The 19,529-nt window shown below is 39.9% G+C and overlaps 1 protein-coding gene across 2 annotated transcripts; it reads right to left on the bottom strand.

The window, feature by feature from the left end:
* Positions 1-1,249: 1,249 nt before the first annotated feature.
* On the bottom strand, positions 1,250-19,215 carry IWS1 (interacts with SUPT6H, CTD assembly factor 1). 2 transcript variants are annotated; one of them, XM_076341652.1, is made up of 15 exons: positions 19,048-19,215; positions 18,320-18,435; positions 11,448-12,201; positions 10,648-10,846; positions 10,347-10,404; positions 9,892-9,992; positions 8,978-9,128; positions 7,222-7,304; positions 6,804-6,933; positions 5,530-5,647; positions 4,653-4,764; positions 4,399-4,455; positions 4,096-4,207; positions 3,332-3,492; positions 1,571-1,653 (listed from the first exon to the last, which is right to left on the bottom strand). In XM_076341652.1, exons 1-14 carry the CDS (start codon positions 19,079-19,081, stop codon positions 3,364-3,366), a joined length of 2,154 nt encoding a protein of 717 aa, XP_076197767.1. In that variant the 5' UTR covers positions 19,082-19,215; the 3' UTR covers positions 1,571-1,653; positions 3,332-3,363. The 2 variants fall into 2 exon arrangements, with proteins under 2 accessions (XP_076197766.1, XP_076197767.1); XM_076341651.1 differs by lacking the exon at positions 3,332-3,492 and having other exon boundaries at positions 1,250-1,653.
* Between the last annotated feature and the right edge of the window lie 314 nt (positions 19,216-19,529).

The raw sequence follows: 19,529 nt of genomic DNA, 5'->3' as shown, positions 1-19,529 counted from the left end.
CTGAGGTCGGTTACTGTATCATAAGCATACCTGGCAAGAGTAGGTGAAGTGGTCTTACAAGCAGAATTCCTTTGGTAGGCTCCATCCAGCGCAGGCATCCTCCTTCAGTTTTTGCTTCATGTCCCAGCATACAGCTTTATTTTATCGTCAGTCCGCTTCAGTCTCACAGGAGCATATTTAAAACGTGACCATCCACGTACTTACATTCTCTCCATTATCAGTGCCAGCAGACACCAGAGGTACTTAAGCACCTCTAAGTCAGCCAACAAGATCCCTACCTCAAAGAATTCACAGAATTACAGAACACACATTACAGCAAATGGGCTGTGCTCCTCTGGAACAAAAGGCGACTTTCTTAGTGAAATCCCAACTGCCAGTTATCCATGCAAGGAGAAGAGTCCTCTTCTTGTAGGTAAGCTCAGCAGGCACAAACATTTTCAGAGGTAGAGGTAAAGAAGCAGAGGTACAAGATGTTGCTCTGTAGCACCAGGGACAAAGAAATAGCAATATTATCCTCCTAATGCAGAGACAGGAACCTTCTCCTTACCACTGGCAAAATAAACCTTTCAGAAGTCACGAGTGGGCTACAGAGCAACACGCATTTGAGCTACCCAAATACCAAAGCAAAACAACAGAAAAAAATTTACATGGCTTTCAACTCTACAAAATGAAGTCACAGTAGTACCAAGCAAGTATCAGCAAAGGCTCCACACAGCCAATCTAAGTGCTGCATAAAGCACCCAAAAATAGAAGTGTCCAGCAATCTGATACTCAGTCTTCTTGAGCAGTCTCACTAACCTTGATTCCAAAGTCTGGCTTACTTAAAAAATACTCTATGCTATCACATGTCACAGAAACGCCCTTCAGCTGCAGCCCTTTGTTCTCCAATAGCAGTCACCATAAGGCTTTGCTGTTCACATGGAGGATCAATAGTAGTGAAATACTGCTGTCTCTCTTACGTCAAGCATTTTAGCTGGAAGCTGCTGGAATTTTTAGTGGTTGTTCTGGTGGTCTCTTGAACTTTACATCATGCTTTCATGAAAAATGAAATCCTTTGAGTGGAAGACAGTCAATATTTCTAATCAAAACCAATACATGTAGATCTCCAAAGACAGAACAACCGATTAATAAAGCACCGAATAAAGAGGAAACGGACAATGGTAAACAGAAAATTAACAATTGGCAGCTTTTCCACATACCAGGTGGTCTGCACATACATTCTCTTCAGCAATCAACAGACAGCCCCCCGAAAAAACAGAAGATGTTTTATTGTCTAAAGTGTTGCAATACAACAAATACGTGATCTGTACAAAGGACACAATAGAGCAAGTTTAAATACAATCAGGAGAAATTAGTCCCCATATTCACAGTCCTCAGACAATATTTTATACCAGAACCTGAACCAACAATTTAAAGATTCACTAAAAAAACCCAAACAAGTTGTTAAAAAATTTAAAGGTCTCCAAAGAGTCTATGGGTGTATTGTCTTACAGCAGAGATCATGGGGTATTCTCTGAAGGGTCACAATGGCATCTTATTGCCCTCAATGCTGATTTTCACTGCATGGGCCGATCTGCTTTTTTTCCTGATATCTGTGAATTTCCGCATCTGTTTGTCCAGTCGACTCACCCCTTTCTTAGAGGTCCCCTGGAACTTAAAAAATAAAACTAATAATTACCACTGAAAAAAAGCAGACGTCCCAGAGGTTCAAGAAAAGCGATGCATGCAAGGTTAAACCTGCAAAAGGGAGCTGATGAAGCCACTGGTTCCAACTGGTTGTGTGTGTGTGTGTGCAGGTGTGCACGCATTCTCTCCCCGCAAAGTGGATAAAATGGCTCCCCCAATATATGCATCGCATATATGGAGGTAGTCACGCTCAAACATCACACAGCAAAGCTTTCACATTAATAACCATGTTAGTTGTTCACATGCTGGCTGAATATACAGTTTGGAATAGTTTTCTATCTATATTGGCTGGAGTTTAGTGTCAGAAATACACTGCACTACAGTGTCATACGTACAGCCTTCCTGTGGGGGCAAGATTTTTAGATACAAATACACAGTAACTGAGGTGGATTGAGTTGACACATCAATTCCAAACCGCAATTTATTTTAAAGGTCACTGATTAGTACTTATAAAGCAAGAGATTGTTGGGAAAAAGGCGGTGTAGGGGGAAGCAAAAGAAATGCCTAAGCTGACCATACCAGTTATTAGAAGAGTTATTGCATTTCATCTCTGTATTTTAACTGCAAATGAAAAACTGAGATGACGCAGCAGTTATTTTGCACAGATTAAATACAGTGATTCTGTAAAGAAACGCCACCGAAGACAAACAGCAAGGACCTTCCAATCCATAGCCATTGCTTCCTAGAAAGCAATTTCCCCTAACTAGACAACAGAAACAGTAAATGATGGAAACTTCACACCTTTTAAGTTTGGGAGAAACAGAGATATCCAGAACATGCTACTTAGTATCTGACAAAACAACATCTATTAGAAACAGAACCTCTTATTCCCATCACTGAGGAAGGCGCTCCTGACACACTGACTTTAAATAAACTTTATTCATAAAACTGTTTGCTATTCATTGAAATTATATCTGGAATTTCACAGTGATTTTTAAAAAAATATTTTTTTTTTAAACAAATAAATATGAAGCTTAAACTCAACAGTTACCTACCATTTGTGCTAGCCTCTTCCTGTCACTATTAGTTTGTAGCAGCCCTGCTCACAGAACTGAAACGCAGACTAGAAATTGTCAAAACAATTCCCACACTGATGCATGTCTTTGATTGATCTCCCTCCACCCCGCATTCACAGCAGGGGATTCTTCTCCCCCTGGGCTGCAGAGGTCTCATTGTCTGCCTCCTGTCAACCGTCCCTAAGTCTCACATCACTCAACTTCCTTGAAGGAGTACGTGTGAAAAATACCTTACTTTGGACCAGTAAAATGTCAGCCACAGATGTTGATATACAGTGACACAAGGTCCCATACTAAGGGCTAAGAATTCCTGTGTGTCAGTTTAGGTAAACCTGGAGAACCTAATTATGTCAGAACAGCATTCAAAACCACAGGTGGTGCAAAGCTATTTTTGAGAACAGGTATTTTCATTTAACACCTGTCACTGTCGAGGCAGGTATCATGGCAAATGTTAGGTGCTACAGCCTATTTTTTCCTGTACAAGTTACCTTTTAGGTCACAGTACAGACATAAGACAATACGAGGAGAGTTTTCCAAGTTTAAGTTAGGGTGTACCCACTCCTTTCCTGTATGTGCAAACTGCCAACAGCTGAAGCACATGCACTGTTCACACCTCCCTTGAGGGATACCTCTCAAACTTGGGGAAGGCGGAGTGTCATGGCTACAGGGGCATCCTGTTGCCTTCAATGCTGAACTTGATGGCCCGATGCACTTTGCTGAGTCGTTTCTGTTCAGCAAACCGTCTCTTGTGTTTTTCCAAGCGACTAATACCTCTCTTAATAGTCCCGGGCTAGAAACAATATCTCAATTAATGCACAGAAGGAGAGATAACAGCAGAAAGCACAGTAATTATTACTTCTTCCATTTACATGTGTTCTACCACGTACTCCGCTTTTAAATTAAACTGTACGTGGTAGATGGATGAACCAAATAAGGCAAGGCAAAGGCCTCTACTGAAGCTGTTAATGTTTACCAAAACCTCAAAGTTTTCCCAAACTGGAATATTATCAAAGAACATGATACAAAAACTGGGAGAGGTATAAAAATATCAGTGACACACTTATTGAATTGCAGCTTTAGTTCAAAATGCTCTAAAATAAGAGGCCTGTAATCAAATTCTCACCCTAGAGAGAAACTCTAGAATAGTTAATATGGAAATCTCTTTTTGGTTAGAGAAGCAACAATACCTGAGTGAAAGTATTTGATGAGCTTAAAACAGCCCACTTGATAGCAGAACTTACTGTCTGCTCAAATTAGAAGAGGCACTTAAAAGAACTACTGTTTTGTACAGTAACCACAGCAATAAGGTGAGAGATTCCCAGGCTTAATCAGAGACAGCTTAGGTACAGAGTCACTAGGAGAAGCTAAGCTATCCCCACACCGCAGTGCTTACCCTGGAGGACTCCATCTCCACATTCCACTTTGGCCTGACCACATAGTCCTTGTTGGAGGGCATTGGCACCCTCGCACGGGCACAGAACCCGGGGTCTCCGGGTCTAAGAGCCCTGCAGAAAAAAAAGATGTGACTGTTAGAGACAAATCTTACACAGAAAGAAGTACAAGCAATATAGTGTGTTACACCTCTGAAACACGCTGCATAACCATTGCCTCTAAAACCTCAAAAGAAATTGTGTATTGTCAGTACCACTGAAACACTTTTTTCTAATCAAAATTTAAAAAAAAAAATCCAACCTACTTTTCCTCTCCAGTTAACACTTTCTCCAGGTCCCTGCGGGGAGTCTGACCACCAGAGCTGCAAGAAAAATAAAATTTTATATAGGCATCTATACACAGAGAAAGATAGTAATTTTAAAAGACAGTCAAGTGTGGTAAAAGAAAAGAGAGAGGTCATAACTTACTATCCTTTTATTTCCCTTAATATTTACACACCACTTTTTCTTGATGGAGTCTTAGAAAGAAGGATTTCATGTTTCTGCCTGCTACTCCTACCTGCTCAATCTCCTTCGCTGAGGCATCTGTTCCAAATCTCTCTGTTCCCTCTCTTCTCTTGTCATGCCCTTGTAGTTTGAGGTAAGGCCAAAGATGGGTCGAGACCATTCATCTATTAAAAAAAGAATAAAATTGGTTAACAAATGCTAGGCCTTTGAAATTTATCTCCAAACCACTGTGGTGACCAAATACAGCTTTCAAAGTTTATGGCAAGTATTTATGCTTCCTTTCAACCAAACAAGTGATTTTTGAGCCCTTAATATTTCAGGGAAATCCAGCCTTGTGGACAGTAAGAAAGAGCTTTCATCCATGAAGTCTCTTGCTGTTGCCTGCTCTTTTAGAATCTCTCTGAGCTCTTAGAATACTTAGTGTCAGGAGCTCCTGCATGCCACAGTGAATGCTATTTTAGAAATATGCAAAGTAGTTCCTAAAGAACATAACAAGTTTATAATCAGTTTGCAGTCATACAGGATGGAATGCACTACACATGGACTACAGCTGTTTAAGAAGTAAACTTTCAGTCATCCAAGATCTCTCTGAAGTCCATGGAATAAACAGTCTTCTGGCAGTACCTTCCTGCCTTTGTAGTACGTGAGATCTGGATAACTAGCCAAGAGAGAATCTGGGCAAAATAAATGCCATCCTCCAGTTTAGAACAAGAATGAAAGAAAGAGGAAAAGGTGCATGCAGAAGTTAATGTAACAGCATTTGTAAAGAGCTCTAGAAACAAAGTGATGAAACAGATTAGTGAGATTCCTACAATGCAGAATTAATTCTACTACAGATGATAGCAAAAAACATGCAACAGAAAGACTGATGCAGAAATTAAATTATCAGTGAAATCTCACTGATGCAAGGCAAAGGGAGGTTTACATACTGATTAGCTTCCCTGCCATATCCTTGTTAGGTCTCGACTCTTTGGGGTGTTTGTAGAGGTACATCACAGCTCGTCCAATGCCACTGTGCTTCAGGGTCTCTTGGCTCACACTGGGCAGCTGCAGGGTAAAGGAAAAGTCAGAAAATAGCAAGAAATTATGTCTGAACATTAATGGTGTCATTGAACTTTGCAAAAAGACCAAAATCCACCTTCACAATAAGCTTGAAAAAATTAGCATTTTTCATTGTCTCACTAGGAATTGGTTAAAGTATCAAACACCAAAACCTAGAAATTAGCCTTAACATTCTTGGTTTTTATACACAAAATTAAGTAAGTTTCCAGAACTATTTACTCCAAATGCTCGTTTGCTTATATTACCCAAGAATTGAGTTACTGCCTTCAAAGCATTTGTTTTATAAAGATAAAAACTTACGTGGCAAAAGCATTCAAGTGATCAGCTTAGCTACAAACGCTAAAAGTCTACACTGAGTATGACAGGCTTTCTAGTGCACTGCACACTTTAATAGACCGGAAAAGACAAGGGACCACGAGAGAGAAAAACTCAGGGATACATAGCAAATGACTCTTCACTAAACTCTGTGCATAAACCTGAAACAGGCAGGCAGGGCCAAATAACCTAAATTCAGGCAGAACTCTTGCAAATTCTTAGCAAGGAGAAATATTTCTAGAGCTTCAGTCAAATAAAACCAGCTAGTGGTGCTGCAAGAAAAATTTCACTTCTACTTCACTATCAAGACTATGCCACGCTTATTTTTTGAACACAGCAAAGACAAATTAAAGTGACCAATCACAATGTATGAGCCACTGAGAACGAGGGAAGATAAGTGACTAAGCAGTTGAGATTTATCAAGAATCTAGAAATGCCATAGCACATAACTCCCTGAGAAAGGGTAGAGAACTTCATGTCTGTAGTTCACCTGAGACTCTCAGAAATGTCTTGTGGCCTGCTGCTGGCAGAGCTATTCACTTTGTTGTGAACATGGGCAAAATATTCATAACAACAATTAAGTGCCTGAAGTTCCCTAGCCAAATTTTGTTCAGCTAGACAGCATGTCTACAACGTAAGACTCATTAAAATGATGCAACTTTTAAACAAACACATCTATTTTGCAGTTTGCTTCCTTGTGTATTTCACTGCACAGTCCATCGGTAGCAGCTGCAGTACATTTATCACCAAACATTTCCCTAAAGCACACGACTGTAAAGCCATGGAGAAGCCACGAATCAAGTATGGTTGAAAGTCAGTTTCAAACCTCTTGCAGGATCTTCAGAAGCTCCTCTCGTATCTTTAGTGCTGGCAGACTTCGGTCTGGAAGAGGAGAAAGCCACTCTTTGATGGCAGACATAACACCACTATCAATGAAAGTTTCTTTGAGGTCCTGCCTAGAAAGTTTAAAGTAAAGAGAAGCCACAAAGTCATATAATACATCAAAATCTTAAGATGTGATGTTCCTTCAGCACAATAGTGCATATGAGCTTGTTTCCTGTTAAATTAACAAGTAAAATTACGTAGAATTTTAGGTTTTTGAGGCCACCTAGCTCCAGCATTTACTTGGAAGAAAAAAAGTGTTTCACTGCATACTCAGTGCAACTGTAATGTCACTCCATGAAAATCTACCAAATTCCCAATATTGCCCAAGATGATAATTAACTGGGAGAATGACAACTTACTTTTTAAGATGCATAACTACAGTTGGTAGCAAAGTTAATTTCTTTAGTGCTGGTTTCTTTTGCGTATTCAGCTGTCGATCCTCCTGTAAGGAGTTGAAGAATCAGTGCAAGTTAATCAAAAGAAGAATCAGCAACTCTCATCCTTTACATTTAGAGGAAAAAGATTAGTCTATTAAATGAGAAGTGCAACTTTGGCAGGATCACACTAACTTTGTACCCTGCTCCATCCTTCTAGAGCCCCAAAACACATTATATGACAACTTCTCTTAAAAAAGGGTCCCCACCTTAGTCAACATTTTCCTTAAAAGCATCACATTAGGAGATCCCCCCCTAAAATTACATTTTTTTCTACTTCATGATTTAGGTTGATTGCAATAAACTGGAGGTATCCAGAGTCCTCCATGCTAGCTATGCACACATAACCTAGAAACTTTGTTAGTAAAATCTCACCTGAACAACAGAAAAATAGCTAACCAAAACAATGGGAAGTGAGAAAATGTATATTCACTTCAGCTAAGAATGTAACTGGTAACCTAGAAGTTCAGGATGAAGCATGGTGCAAGTAACATAAGAGCACACAAATGTGCATCACATGCTAAAACAAAGTCTGGGTTTCAAAGTGACTATCATCCAAGGCCATAATGTCACTATCTGTTCAGTACTTGGGCTCCCATACCAAAAAGACCCATTACAATCAACAGATCTATGTCCTGCTGTGGTAATTCCTTTCACTCATCTTAATCCACTGAAGGCTATTCCTGCACAATGTTTTTTTATTGCAAGGGAGGAGATTGTTCTAATGCCCTCCTTCCCCTCTTCATGCCCCAGAATGGTTTGACAGGCACATGCTAGAGAACCAAAGACACCACAATACTGGAGCTCAGCTCTTCCTTCTCTCCAGCATTTCAAACTTTATGGCTTCATTTGAAACATTTGGCTATCATCTTGCCCAAGAAAGACTTTCTTGTCAAGACCAAGAAAGTCTCATTTGTCTCCCAGATCGCTATCTCGCTCTCCCCTTCCTCCCCGAACACATTATCCTTCTTATCTTCTTCTCAAGAAGATTTTTTTGTTGTTGTTATTTGTAAGATTCCTCTTTCTAAAGTTCTGTATATTCCCCCCAATCAGTTTTAATGAGTGCAGTGCTGTTCGTTAATTTGATTGCTACTCCAACAAAATGACAACTACAACAAAAGATACCCGACAAAAGGCAAGACCCCAATAAACCTTGCACAGTAACATATTAAACATGACTCCTTGAAAAAGGCAGTCTGCCAAGGCAGAACTTCCCATAATTCTGTTGCTCTACCATCACTTACCACAGCACTGTCATTCAGTTTAGAAAAGGGTTCTTCTCAGGAACAAATACCGAAGTACTACACATGCTAGTAATTGTATAATGAAATTAAAACATAGTCCCTTTCTCAGTGTTTGATACACTTATTCATGTAGTTTATAGAACACGTATACATCCCTTTTTATAGGACAGTTGATCTCAGCTGATCCAAGTTTAGCAAGTTAACTAATTTTAATCTTTAAAATGAATAAATACTTCCACCAAATTTCAAAAGAAGAAATGTTTTAATTCAGAATAGCAAAATAACATTTAAACTGTTATTTAGATATTGGAGGCTTTCTGTAGCGTACAGATTATTCCTCCTGAGTACCAGCCAGATTTCTGCGTTTTACTGATCACAAGATATTCTCATAGAATGGAACTGGATTTTAAGGTGTCTTTGGAGCCTAGAAAACTCACCTCAGCAGCTTCATTCATCTTCACAATCATAGCACTGACCACATCATCTGCATCACTAATAAAAGTTCCACCATCACGGTTTCGTCTACGCTTGCCACTCATACTCTTCTTTCGTTGCAGCATCATGTCAAAATCTGACATGAAGTCCATACTGAAATGCAAGAAGAGAGTTTGCTGATGGTCAGAAGAGGACTGGATCTTACTGTCTTTGTAGGAAGTAATTTTATATTTCTGTAGCGTAACCTTTCAAAAATTCTCCAATAAATCTACAAGCATTATGTCTCAATGTCCCTGTAAGATAATTAGTTATCCTCAGTATACAAACTGGGAAACTAGCAAAGGGCATCAATGGCTCTGAGATGCCCTCAGAAGTCTGCAAGACCTTGCTGAAATAGCTAACAACATGCACACATGTAATACCCAGGGCTGTAAAAATGTAAAATGTGCTAAAGCTGTCACTGAAGCTGACAAAGATTTAGCTTTCCTGTACCTGCAATACACTACTCTGACACTACTGGAGCAGATAGAAAGGAAATAAGAGACATGCCAATGGCAAGTCTTGCCATACCTTAGCCCTTACACCAGCAGAGAAACATACCTGTGACTCCAATGCTGAACTGCTAAAAGTAGTTAGATGCTTGTTTGATTAGATACTAATTTCACTCAGATTTTGATGCGAACCAGGAAATAGCATTCTCTGAAGCAGCAGCATAGGTTATCTGCTATGGGCTGCCAAGTGACTAAACCGTACAAGCTGAGAGAGGACCTTCTGTCGTAGTTTACGAGAACACACTTTCTGTAGAAACTGTCCCATGCCTTTCTAAACTAAGAAGTCTAGCCAGTCTTTGGAAGAGTCCTTTCACTAAAATCTTGCATTTGCTATTAACAAAGGAGTACATAACACACTGACTTACTGCTTCCCTCTTTTGATGTTATCATCAGAGTCCGATTCATCTGCCGTCTCCTTCATGTCTGCATCACCTTTCTCTTCCTCCAAATCTTCCTGGTTAAAACCCTGATGGGTAAAGACAGTGCAAATCAGTGTATGGCTTAAGATTGAGCATCTACTCAGGCACCTGACACTGATACTCGAAAAGCTTTAGGTAAGTCTGCAGAGGATCTAGAAGAAAGAGGAACAAAGGCTTCCTAATTCCACCTGTGACTTTCACACCAATAACTCTCCCAACAGAAGAGCTATAAATGTCATTTAACCCAAAGACCATCTCAGTGAGTTCAGCAGATACAAAGCTTCCCTCCTGATACAGCATATCCTTGAACATGAGTCCAAACCCTAATAGTCATTCTGAAGTACCTTCCTGTGAAGATTAGGTCTAGCAAGTGAACAAGAGACATCCACAATAACACTTACTGTAAATTCCTCTTCTTCCTCATCACCAGATTCTCCAAATATATCTGCAATCAGGTTCCTGTGAAGGTAACAGTAACATTTATCTATTTAGACTGCAACAATGAGAAGTGCGTTTTCTGCAAAATTTCCAATGACTGTGTGGAGATCCACCTTTCATTCTGCCACCTACTACTGACCTTCCTCTTCACACCACCAATGAAGGTGGACAATCATTCTCTGGTTGGGATTCATCCATTCTCGATTCACGATCAGTTTCACTATCTGCAACCCTGAAGGAATTCATATTCCCAGAAGCACTTACTCTTGTTCATTTCCAGATTCACTGTCACTGCCAAACAGATCTTTCTCTTCTTTTTTCTTCCCAGCATTCTCTTTTCTTTCTTCTTCTTCTTCCTCCTCACTATCCGATACAATATTTTTCTTCCTTTTGTCAGATTTCTCTGAAGTAGCATCGCTATCTGATTCTTCGACATCAGAAAGGATTCGTACTTTTTTTGCAGCTGCCAACAGAAAGGAACATTACTACACGTCCTAGTAACAGAGGCGACAACTGGTACTCTCAAAAAAATACTCTCCCAAGTGCAATTTGGACAAGAGGGAAGCTGACTAGCCTTCCTACACAAGATCATTGTCATTTCTTAAAAAACATATCCATTCTAAAATCTGTTTTATTCAATCAGTAACTGAAGTTTCCATACACCACATCTATCCGTAAAAACCTGTAATTTCAAAACCAACTCTCACCCCCAGTATATGGGGGAAAAAAAGAAACGAGAAAAAAAAGACTAGAGAAATAACAACAAAGTAGAGAAATGACTAACAGGAATAATCAACACAACAGATGCCAGTATAAAGCAAGATCACTGCAGTCTTCTCTTTCACTTCTATTAGACCTACTTATTACTCAAAAGTATTAGATATACATTCACACAGAAATGCAGTTAGAACAATAGCCTCTACAAATGCAGTTGTGCTCTAAAAACAATTTGGTTTATGGTTTCATATTTATCTTAGATGCTTTCTTCACATAAAAACAATGATTTAACTCTAACACTACTGCTTGTCACATCACATTTTTGTTTTCACACTACAGTTCCTTACGTGTGTTCTCATTGTCATCCTCACTGTCAGAAAGGATAGCTGTTTTCCTCTTCACTGTCTTCTCTTCCTCTTTCTCTTCTTCATCACTGTCTGATATTTTTCGTCTCTTAGGAGCTTCCTCTTCACTGTCAGAGCCTTGAAATCCTTCCCTTATATGTTCATTATCTGAATGATGAGAGTCATTCTGCACCTCCTCCTTCCTGTCCTCCCCATCACTATCCTCAGACTCTATTTCTTGTTTGTGTCTGGAAACATCCTCACTCTCTGAGTCGCTAGCCGGCTGTTTGCGGAGTTCCTCACTCTCCGAGTCGCTGGCCGGCTGCTTGTGGAGCTCCTCGCTCTCTGAGTCGCTGGCTGGCTGCTTGTGGAGCTCCTCGCTCTCTGAGTCACTGGCCGGCTGCTTGTGGAGCTCCTCGCTCTCTGAGTCACTGGCCGGCTGCTTGTGTGATTCCTCATTTTCAAAATCACTACTGTGATCCCTGTGAGGTTCTCCATTTTCAGAGTCACTTGCTCGATGATTTAAGGCATCTTCATTTTCAGAGTCACTTAAATGCCGATTTGGACGGTCCTCAGTATCAGAATCACTGTCTTTCCCTCCATGAGCTGCTTCATTGTCTGAATCACTTACACTGTGATTTGGAGGCTCCTCATTATCTGAGTCACTGTCTTTTTGCCTTGGGATATCTTCATTTTCAGAGTCTGTCATATGAGGCTCTCCCATTTGCCCATCATCTTCTCCGTCACTGTGTTCATTCTGAAAGAGAAAAATAATCTCAGGCAACTAAGCAAAAAAACCTTAAAAAGTCAACAAAAAATGTTCTGAATTTTTGCTTGTCCTTCCTCCAATTTGATTACCCAAGGTACTGCAAACTGAAATACTTTCTATACAGAAATAATTATTAGACAATTTGCATCAAAGGAATATCAAATACTTCAGATCAAGAAAAATATTAAGAGATCAGTGGAACTCTGTCCACCCTGCAGCTCAATCGTATTTTGGAAATGGTAACAGAATTTAAAACACGCTCAAATAATCGTGTCTAAGAAGGATCCAGTTCCTTGAGGGTAAATGCTTAATGCTTTTATTTCAAAAAGTCAGGCCTTCAAAGTGGTTTAGTCCAAATCCCCAGTAATAAGGCAAGAAACAGTATCTCACACTTGTCATTTTCTTTTTCTTAAGATCTCAAACAGATGTTTTTTGTATGAAATACATTTTACTGAAACTGCACATGCATTACTTTCCAAGTGAAGCTCACGAGAGCTTGTGCCCCTTCCTTCTTTGCCAAGGAAACTTATTTAAGAACACGTCAAGACCAAAAGCCTACCAAAAACAGCAATAAAGTTTTAGTCAGACCTTTCAGAGTATTACTGTTAACAAGTTTTGTGTTTCAATGTGTAAGAACGTAAGAACAGATTCAATGCTTCTCTCCCTTAAGCTGATAGCTCCCATGCCTATCCAGACATCTGAGATAACCTATGTACAAATACACCGATCTTCTTAAAACTTTAGAATTGAAACACAATCTTTTATGTCTTTTTCTACAAGGCAAGAAAGACTGAGCCACACACTCCATTTTTGGAAAAACCTTTCACAAGCCACCTGTCAATATCATTACTGACAACATCTTGTTTTATCTTTCCTACAACATCTAGTTTCTTCTTGGGAAAAAAACCTCTCAATTGCATTTATCTGAGAAAACAAAATTAGATTCTTGAACGCTCATTTCATTAACTCAGTACACCTCTCTCAGTCACTGTCACAATAATCCCATTTTCGACTGAAAAGAACAATACTGTAAAAGGAACTTCTTTGCTACATACTCAACTCCACTCTTCAGCCAGGCTTTTCTCAGGGGTGATTTTGTCTCAGCTATAGACTCCTTCCACTAGCATATTTGCAAACCATTTATTGTCCTAGGAGGTACTTTAAGACCTATACGTCCTGGAGCTTCCAAATCTTTTTTGTCAGCAATTTAATTTCCTTGGAAAGACAAACTTTCTATCCGTTTTTATTTTCTATAGTCATTCTACTCCCACATTCAGAGCCATACAAAATAATGAAGGTGTATCTATCCTACACCTACAACAAACAATACTATTAATCTTTAAAAAGTATGATTAAGAAGGAATTTTAAATAACATTAATTTTAATTGCTTTCAGGAACTACTCCCTCCAAAATTATACTAAGTGGTAAATAACATTGCTTTTAAGATTTTGGACCTTACACATTTATTCCCTTGGCTAGCACTCGATTAAATAACAACTTCTAAATTACCGCAGAATCACTAACAGAAAGTTACTGCACAATGGAAAAAAAATCAGGACTATATCATTTTAAAACATGCCCTTCAAATACAACTTCACTATTTCCATGTTACTTAATGCTAGCTACAAAACAGCTGCTGTGACAATCTGAGTGAGTAGTCTTCTCTCTACTGCTTGTCCCTGTCTCTACAGCGATGCTAGTCTTTTCAATCATCCTGGTGGCATTATTCAGTATTTCTCATTTCTCCTTACAGAAAGGAAACAAGGTTCTGTTAAAACCTGAATTTGGAATTTTAAAGAATTAAATACGAAGATTAAGAAGTTACAGAACTGAGGATGCACAGCTGAGGAAGACCATACACACACTCAACTGCTCTCAGCTTGTTATGGGATTTCATTCTTTTTTTTCTTACAAAAAAAAATTAATTCGATTGTCCTCTCCTGTGCAGTATCTCCCACATAAACTAACAACATGTGTATGTGATGTATTTTCTCTGACTGTATTATTTAAGATTAAAGAAAACTGCTGCTGCAAACGTAACAGGAAACACAGGTTTTACATCAGTGTTACAGGTAAGGTCATTAAGAAGTACTGAAATGCAGAGGTCTACACTGAAATTGATGTTTGTAATAGTAGAAATTCTTTAAGCCTTATTTTCCTACCATATAATTTTTGGTGGGTTTGTCTGTCCTCTCTTGATTTCATACGGCTAATGCTGAATAGGTACTGATAATTATGTCAGCAGTAATAAGGGATTTTGCTATGCAAAACCAAGGAAAACAATACAAATACTCCTGTTCAAACTAATAGGCTCATCACCTTCCAGACTGCCAGTCCAGAAAGTCTTTGGTGAACAACTAATGGAATCCATAATGATTCTTAAACATTTCTAAGGTCAGAAGTGTGGCTGCAGGTTATATATGCACGTCTTCAGAATATATTACTAAATTACAAGGAACTTCCTATGCAAAATACCTGGTAAAAAGTCATTACAATTATACAGCATTACTACTGAAGCACTTTACAATATATTGAATCTATAATCTGTTACTGCAAACTGACAATCACTCTTGAGAACGATGATGTTTGGGGAGGGAGAGCAGACATGCATCCTAATTAGCTCACACTGTGATTATACAGTGCTCTGCACCACAGAATCCCAGTGGTTACAGCAGCTGAACTCTACTGTGATATAATCACCTACAGAAGAACCACTTAGATAATACAGGTGCTCCTACACAGATTGGGAAGACAGGCACCATCCACTCTAGTCCTGAGTTTGGAAAACTCAGCCAGAGCTAACCCAAAAAAGCACACGGTTATATTAGTCAAGCCAGTGAGCCCAGCAGAGAGATGACACACACTACCTCAGACTCGGCACATTAACATAACTGAGCATCTTCTAAAGCAGAGCTGAGACAGAGCTGACTCGCTCACAGCCTACACAGAACAGACAGGCCCTGTCCATAGCCATCAGTGCAAAGGTCTTCTGAATACAACTAATGAATCTGTGAATGTTTTGGAATATACTTGATATAAAAAGTGCATAGAACTTTAGAGTAAGATGACTAAACTCTGTAGGATAGTCTCCCCTTCACCCCTCCCCCTCCTTTTTTTTTTTTACTAGTTCGTCTCTAAAAAGATGTTTTCAAAGAAATCAAGTATGTAACTTTGGAGTTTTCTATTTTTCCTTTTCCAAATACTTAATACTTAAAAGATCAGACATCCTCAAAAACAAGTAGGTCTCAGGTAATTGCTACTGCATTTTTCTCTAATTCCTTTGCTTTCTTTTCTTCCTCCTCTTTATCTATAAACATTTTAATTGAGATGTCCTTATTTTTTTTTAACTGAAAGAATTCTATAACATGAGGCTTTAGTACAGTATAAAATAAGGAATACATCAAAATCAAATTTACAGTGTTATCCTTCTACATAAAAATTTCAGTTAGCAAGTAGTTTATTGGATCAACATGCAGCCACTTTTAAGGGGTACTACTTTGATAATTTAGTAAGTTCAACAAAATTGACCCATCCACTACAATCTCATGAATGACAACTGTTAAACTAAGGCATACATAACCATCGTAGTCAGATCAGCAAGTTTATCTCTTTTCAGAAATGTAAGATATTTGTATATGTTTGTTAACAGTCACAGTCAAACCATAACTTAATTCATGAAGACAGCAGCGACTTGGTGAAAGTGTAAGAATCTAAGTCATTAAAGATTTCCATATAAGCCTGACTTGTACAAACACTGTAAACATGATTTCATATTCATTACTGTACTAAAACTATGTGTTATCTAATTCTATTTGTGTAAAGCAGAATTGGTAAGGACATCAAGGAGAACATTTATAGATAAAGTGGGATTGGGGGAAGGAAAGCCAGAAAAGAATTGTGGAAAAGAAAAACCCACATACCTGAGACCTACATAAGTAATTCCTCAGGATTCCCCTTTTCTTTAAAGTTAAGAACCTGAAAAAAAAGTTTGAAAGTTTAAAACTTCAGTTCTTTACATCTGAGCTCTAAATTAGAGACGAAATAGTAATTAAATAGACTTAACTGATTAGGCTGTCTCAAAGGTTTTATTACCTTTGAGTGTCATTCCTCCCACATATTCCTAAAGATGAAGGAAATAAGAGGATGAGAGAATATTTAGGGTAAATAATATGATAAATCACTGAAAGTTATTCCTTTCAGAGACAGCTGCTCCACACTATTGCATTTTGAATTTGATATAGGGAAAAACTAAGAATGTAAGACTTCATAACAAAACAAAATACTCAAGTGTTTATGATTTGAACTAAATCAAATAAAGCACTAAGGCTTGAAGGTTCACATTCACTATTGGACAGAAAGGTGTTTTAGTTCTTTTTTTGGGGAAGAGGTTTTTTTTTTTAATGGACTTCCTGAAGTATTTTATCTACAGAGGAATATTCAACAGCCATCACAGAACAAAGCCCTTAATAATGCAGGCACATGAAGAGGATCAGTTAACAATGATAATAGGTCCTAGTACTTTCTGATTATTTAAATCTGAAAAAGACATGCTGAAGATGTAAGTAATAGTCAACTACCTGTTCTTTAGGCCAGATTTCCAACTACTTTGCCACAGTAAGTAAAATTAAAATCCCACCGGAGTACAGAAGGGTAAGAACAAATGACCAAGTTGTCATACACAGCAGAAAAAGCTTAATATTATTGTAGCAGCAACATGACTCTCCATACACTCATCACCATTTTTTTTTCATTAAAACAGAAGTACTAAATCCCTTTGAAAGACAGTTATTTCTCCCATGCTGAAACACATATTTTCTCCCACACTGAAATCCTGATTGTCACAGTAAGAGATGCTGCCTCGCACCAAATCAATTTCTTCCATTGTAAATATCAACACCTTTTAAAAAAAATAAATTCCAAATCTGCTTTACACTTAAATTCAAATACATGGGAAGAACTTTCACTTTATACAAATATAAAATCTTCATCTACTTTCTAACTCTGAGGGAAGTATGAATTCAATAAAGGGGTGGAGGAGGAAAAAAAAAAAAAAAAAGGATTGCAAGTTATACCACAGCAGTTGAGCCTTTTGACACATCAGCCTGCTACAGTATACCACATCATGAATTTTAAGCAATTTTTAAAATGTATAACCACTAAAAACCCAGTCAGATTGAATCCTGATCTTTACATAAAATGCAACAAAATATGCAGAACAGAATGAAATGGCTTTGATTACAGTTTTTATGAGTATTAAAAAGTTCTCCATAACATAACTTTGCTGGCAAAAGACATGAGTTCACAGGCCAAAATTATTCCTTCCTAGTAAGACCTGATGTAATTCTATTTCAAGTCACAAAAAATTCCTAAAAATTAAGATTAACTCCAAAACTGTCCTGGAAATCCAAAGGGAACCTTCACTTTTACCAGAATCTCTTTTCAACCAAAATAGTCAATCCACAAGTTAAGTGACTCTCCCCCAAATACAACCCTGGATCGAAGAATTACCACCCTTTTCATGGTGTAGGCTTCTCAAAGCAAGAACCTCTTCAGAGGAAGACCAGATCCCATTTAGGAATCTTAACCCTCTCCTGCTCCACATGGAGACCTGCTCCTTTGTGAATGACAAGATGAAAAACATAGCACAAAATAGACTTGAGAGTCAACACTCACATCTGAGAGGAAAGATGGAAGATGGGAGAGCATTTATTCTTTGGTAAGGAAATCTATGCCTCCATAATGTGTGGTTTTATATTACTGTGCAGAATTTGAGGTAAAATTCCTCATAATCCATTGCTTAGAATTTCAAACCCAAAAAGTTTATCTTCTTGCAATTGAGTATAACAATATTAAACTTTTTCTAGTACAAAACAGTGGATGCTATTATAACAATTAAGAAGAAAAATAAAAAAGACCCTATCCTACGTATTCGTCAAGAGATTATCTGACACATTTCTTTCTGGAAGTAGTTTTGCCAGATGGGACCCTCAAGAACAACTGAATAAACACTTAAGTCTCAGTTAAGAGAAAATGCCTCTTAAAAAAGAAGAAAAAAATCAATTTATAGAAGAGTAATCTTTATCTAGATAAAAGTTCCAGTAGTACCTCTGAATGGTGCCCTACACTTCCATTCTCAGATCCAGAATGCTGCTCATTTCCTTCATCTTCAACATCAGATCCTGAATCTCGTTCGTCTTGCACTGGAGTAGCTCCACCATCATCTGCTCCAAAGTTAAGTAAAGAAAAATAAAGCTCAGTGAGATCTCCCAGTGTTTAAAAGAGCACTGACAGTGATGATGAACAGGGAGCCAGGTAGCGCTACAATCAGACTCTCGTTCTAACAGTGCACTACTACAGAAAAACGGAGGGGGTATCTACTGGAAAGGTTTGGAACAAACCCACCACGGATACCCCCCAGAGATCACAAAACTACTTATAACATGCACGCAAGCAGTGACTGATACACTAATCGAAACACCGAACTAATAATAAGGCGGCCGCTGTGCTGCGATCACGCCAGCGGACCCGGCCCAGCCCCGCCGATGTCACCCCAGACCCCTGCGGAGCCGGCTGCTGACTACCGCCGGGGTGGAAGCGGCCCGGCCCGGCCCCGCACACCCTCCGTGGAGCGGCCGCCGAGCTGGGGTCCCGGGCATAACTCCGCCGCCGCTACGCGACACCACGGTGAGCGCAAAGGACCCCGGGCGCCGGAAGCAGCCGCCGGGCGGACAGGGCAGGGCGATCCCCGCGGGCCCCGCCGTGCCCAGCACCCTCCCTCGCAGGGCCCAGCGCCCCGGGCGTCCCTCCCGGGGGGGACGCTCCCACGCCGCTACCTGACTGGTCCCCGCCGTAGTACTCGCTCTCCATGGCGGGCCGCCGGCTCCGCCTCCCCGCCGAAGCCCCGAGGGCTGGCGGCGGGGCGAAGCCCCCAGCGCAGCTCTCGCCGCTAGGGCCCGCCGCCTCCAGACGCTGCCGACAGCGCCCGCCGCGCACAGGCCCAAAATGGCGCCTCTCCTCCGAACGGCCGGCAACTGCCCCTGCGCATGCGCTAAGAACGGCCGCCCCCTTCCCCCGCGCGCCGGTGGAGGGGGAAGCTCTCGCGAGGCTTCAGGGGGGAGCCACCGCCAGGGGGCGCCGCGCGGGCGGGCGGGGCCGCAGCCGTTACGCCGCCACGCACAGCCCCGCAATGCCCCGCCGGCCGCTAACGCGGTTTCCAACAGCTTAATGCTTGGAGAAACCAAGCTCAGATGTTAGTGGTGGAACACTGGAGACTGTTCACTGCTTTTATACAGGGTCTGATTTAACTGCAGCAAAC

This window comes from Aptenodytes patagonicus, chromosome 6 (genome assembly GCF_965638725.1).
Source record: "Aptenodytes patagonicus chromosome 6, bAptPat1.pri.cur, whole genome shotgun sequence".
In the NCBI taxonomy this organism is placed as follows: Eukaryota; Metazoa; Chordata; class Aves; order Sphenisciformes; family Spheniscidae; genus Aptenodytes; species Aptenodytes patagonicus.
This window is presented reverse-complemented; position numbering and strand designations above follow the sequence as displayed.

Coding starts and splice junctions, on each gene's coding strand:
- IWS1 (XM_076341651.1), bottom strand. CDS start 19,081: ATGGAGAGCGAGTACTACGGCGGGGACCAGTCAG. Junction 4,456..4,652: donor CAGCGAAGGAGATTGAGCAG/GTAGGAGTAGCA, acceptor TTTTTCTTGCAG/CTCTGGTGGTCAGACTCCCC. Junction 1,654..4,095: donor TGGAGATGGAGTCCTCCAGG/GTAAGCACTGCG, acceptor TTATTTTTTAAG/TTCCAGGGGACCTCTAAGAA.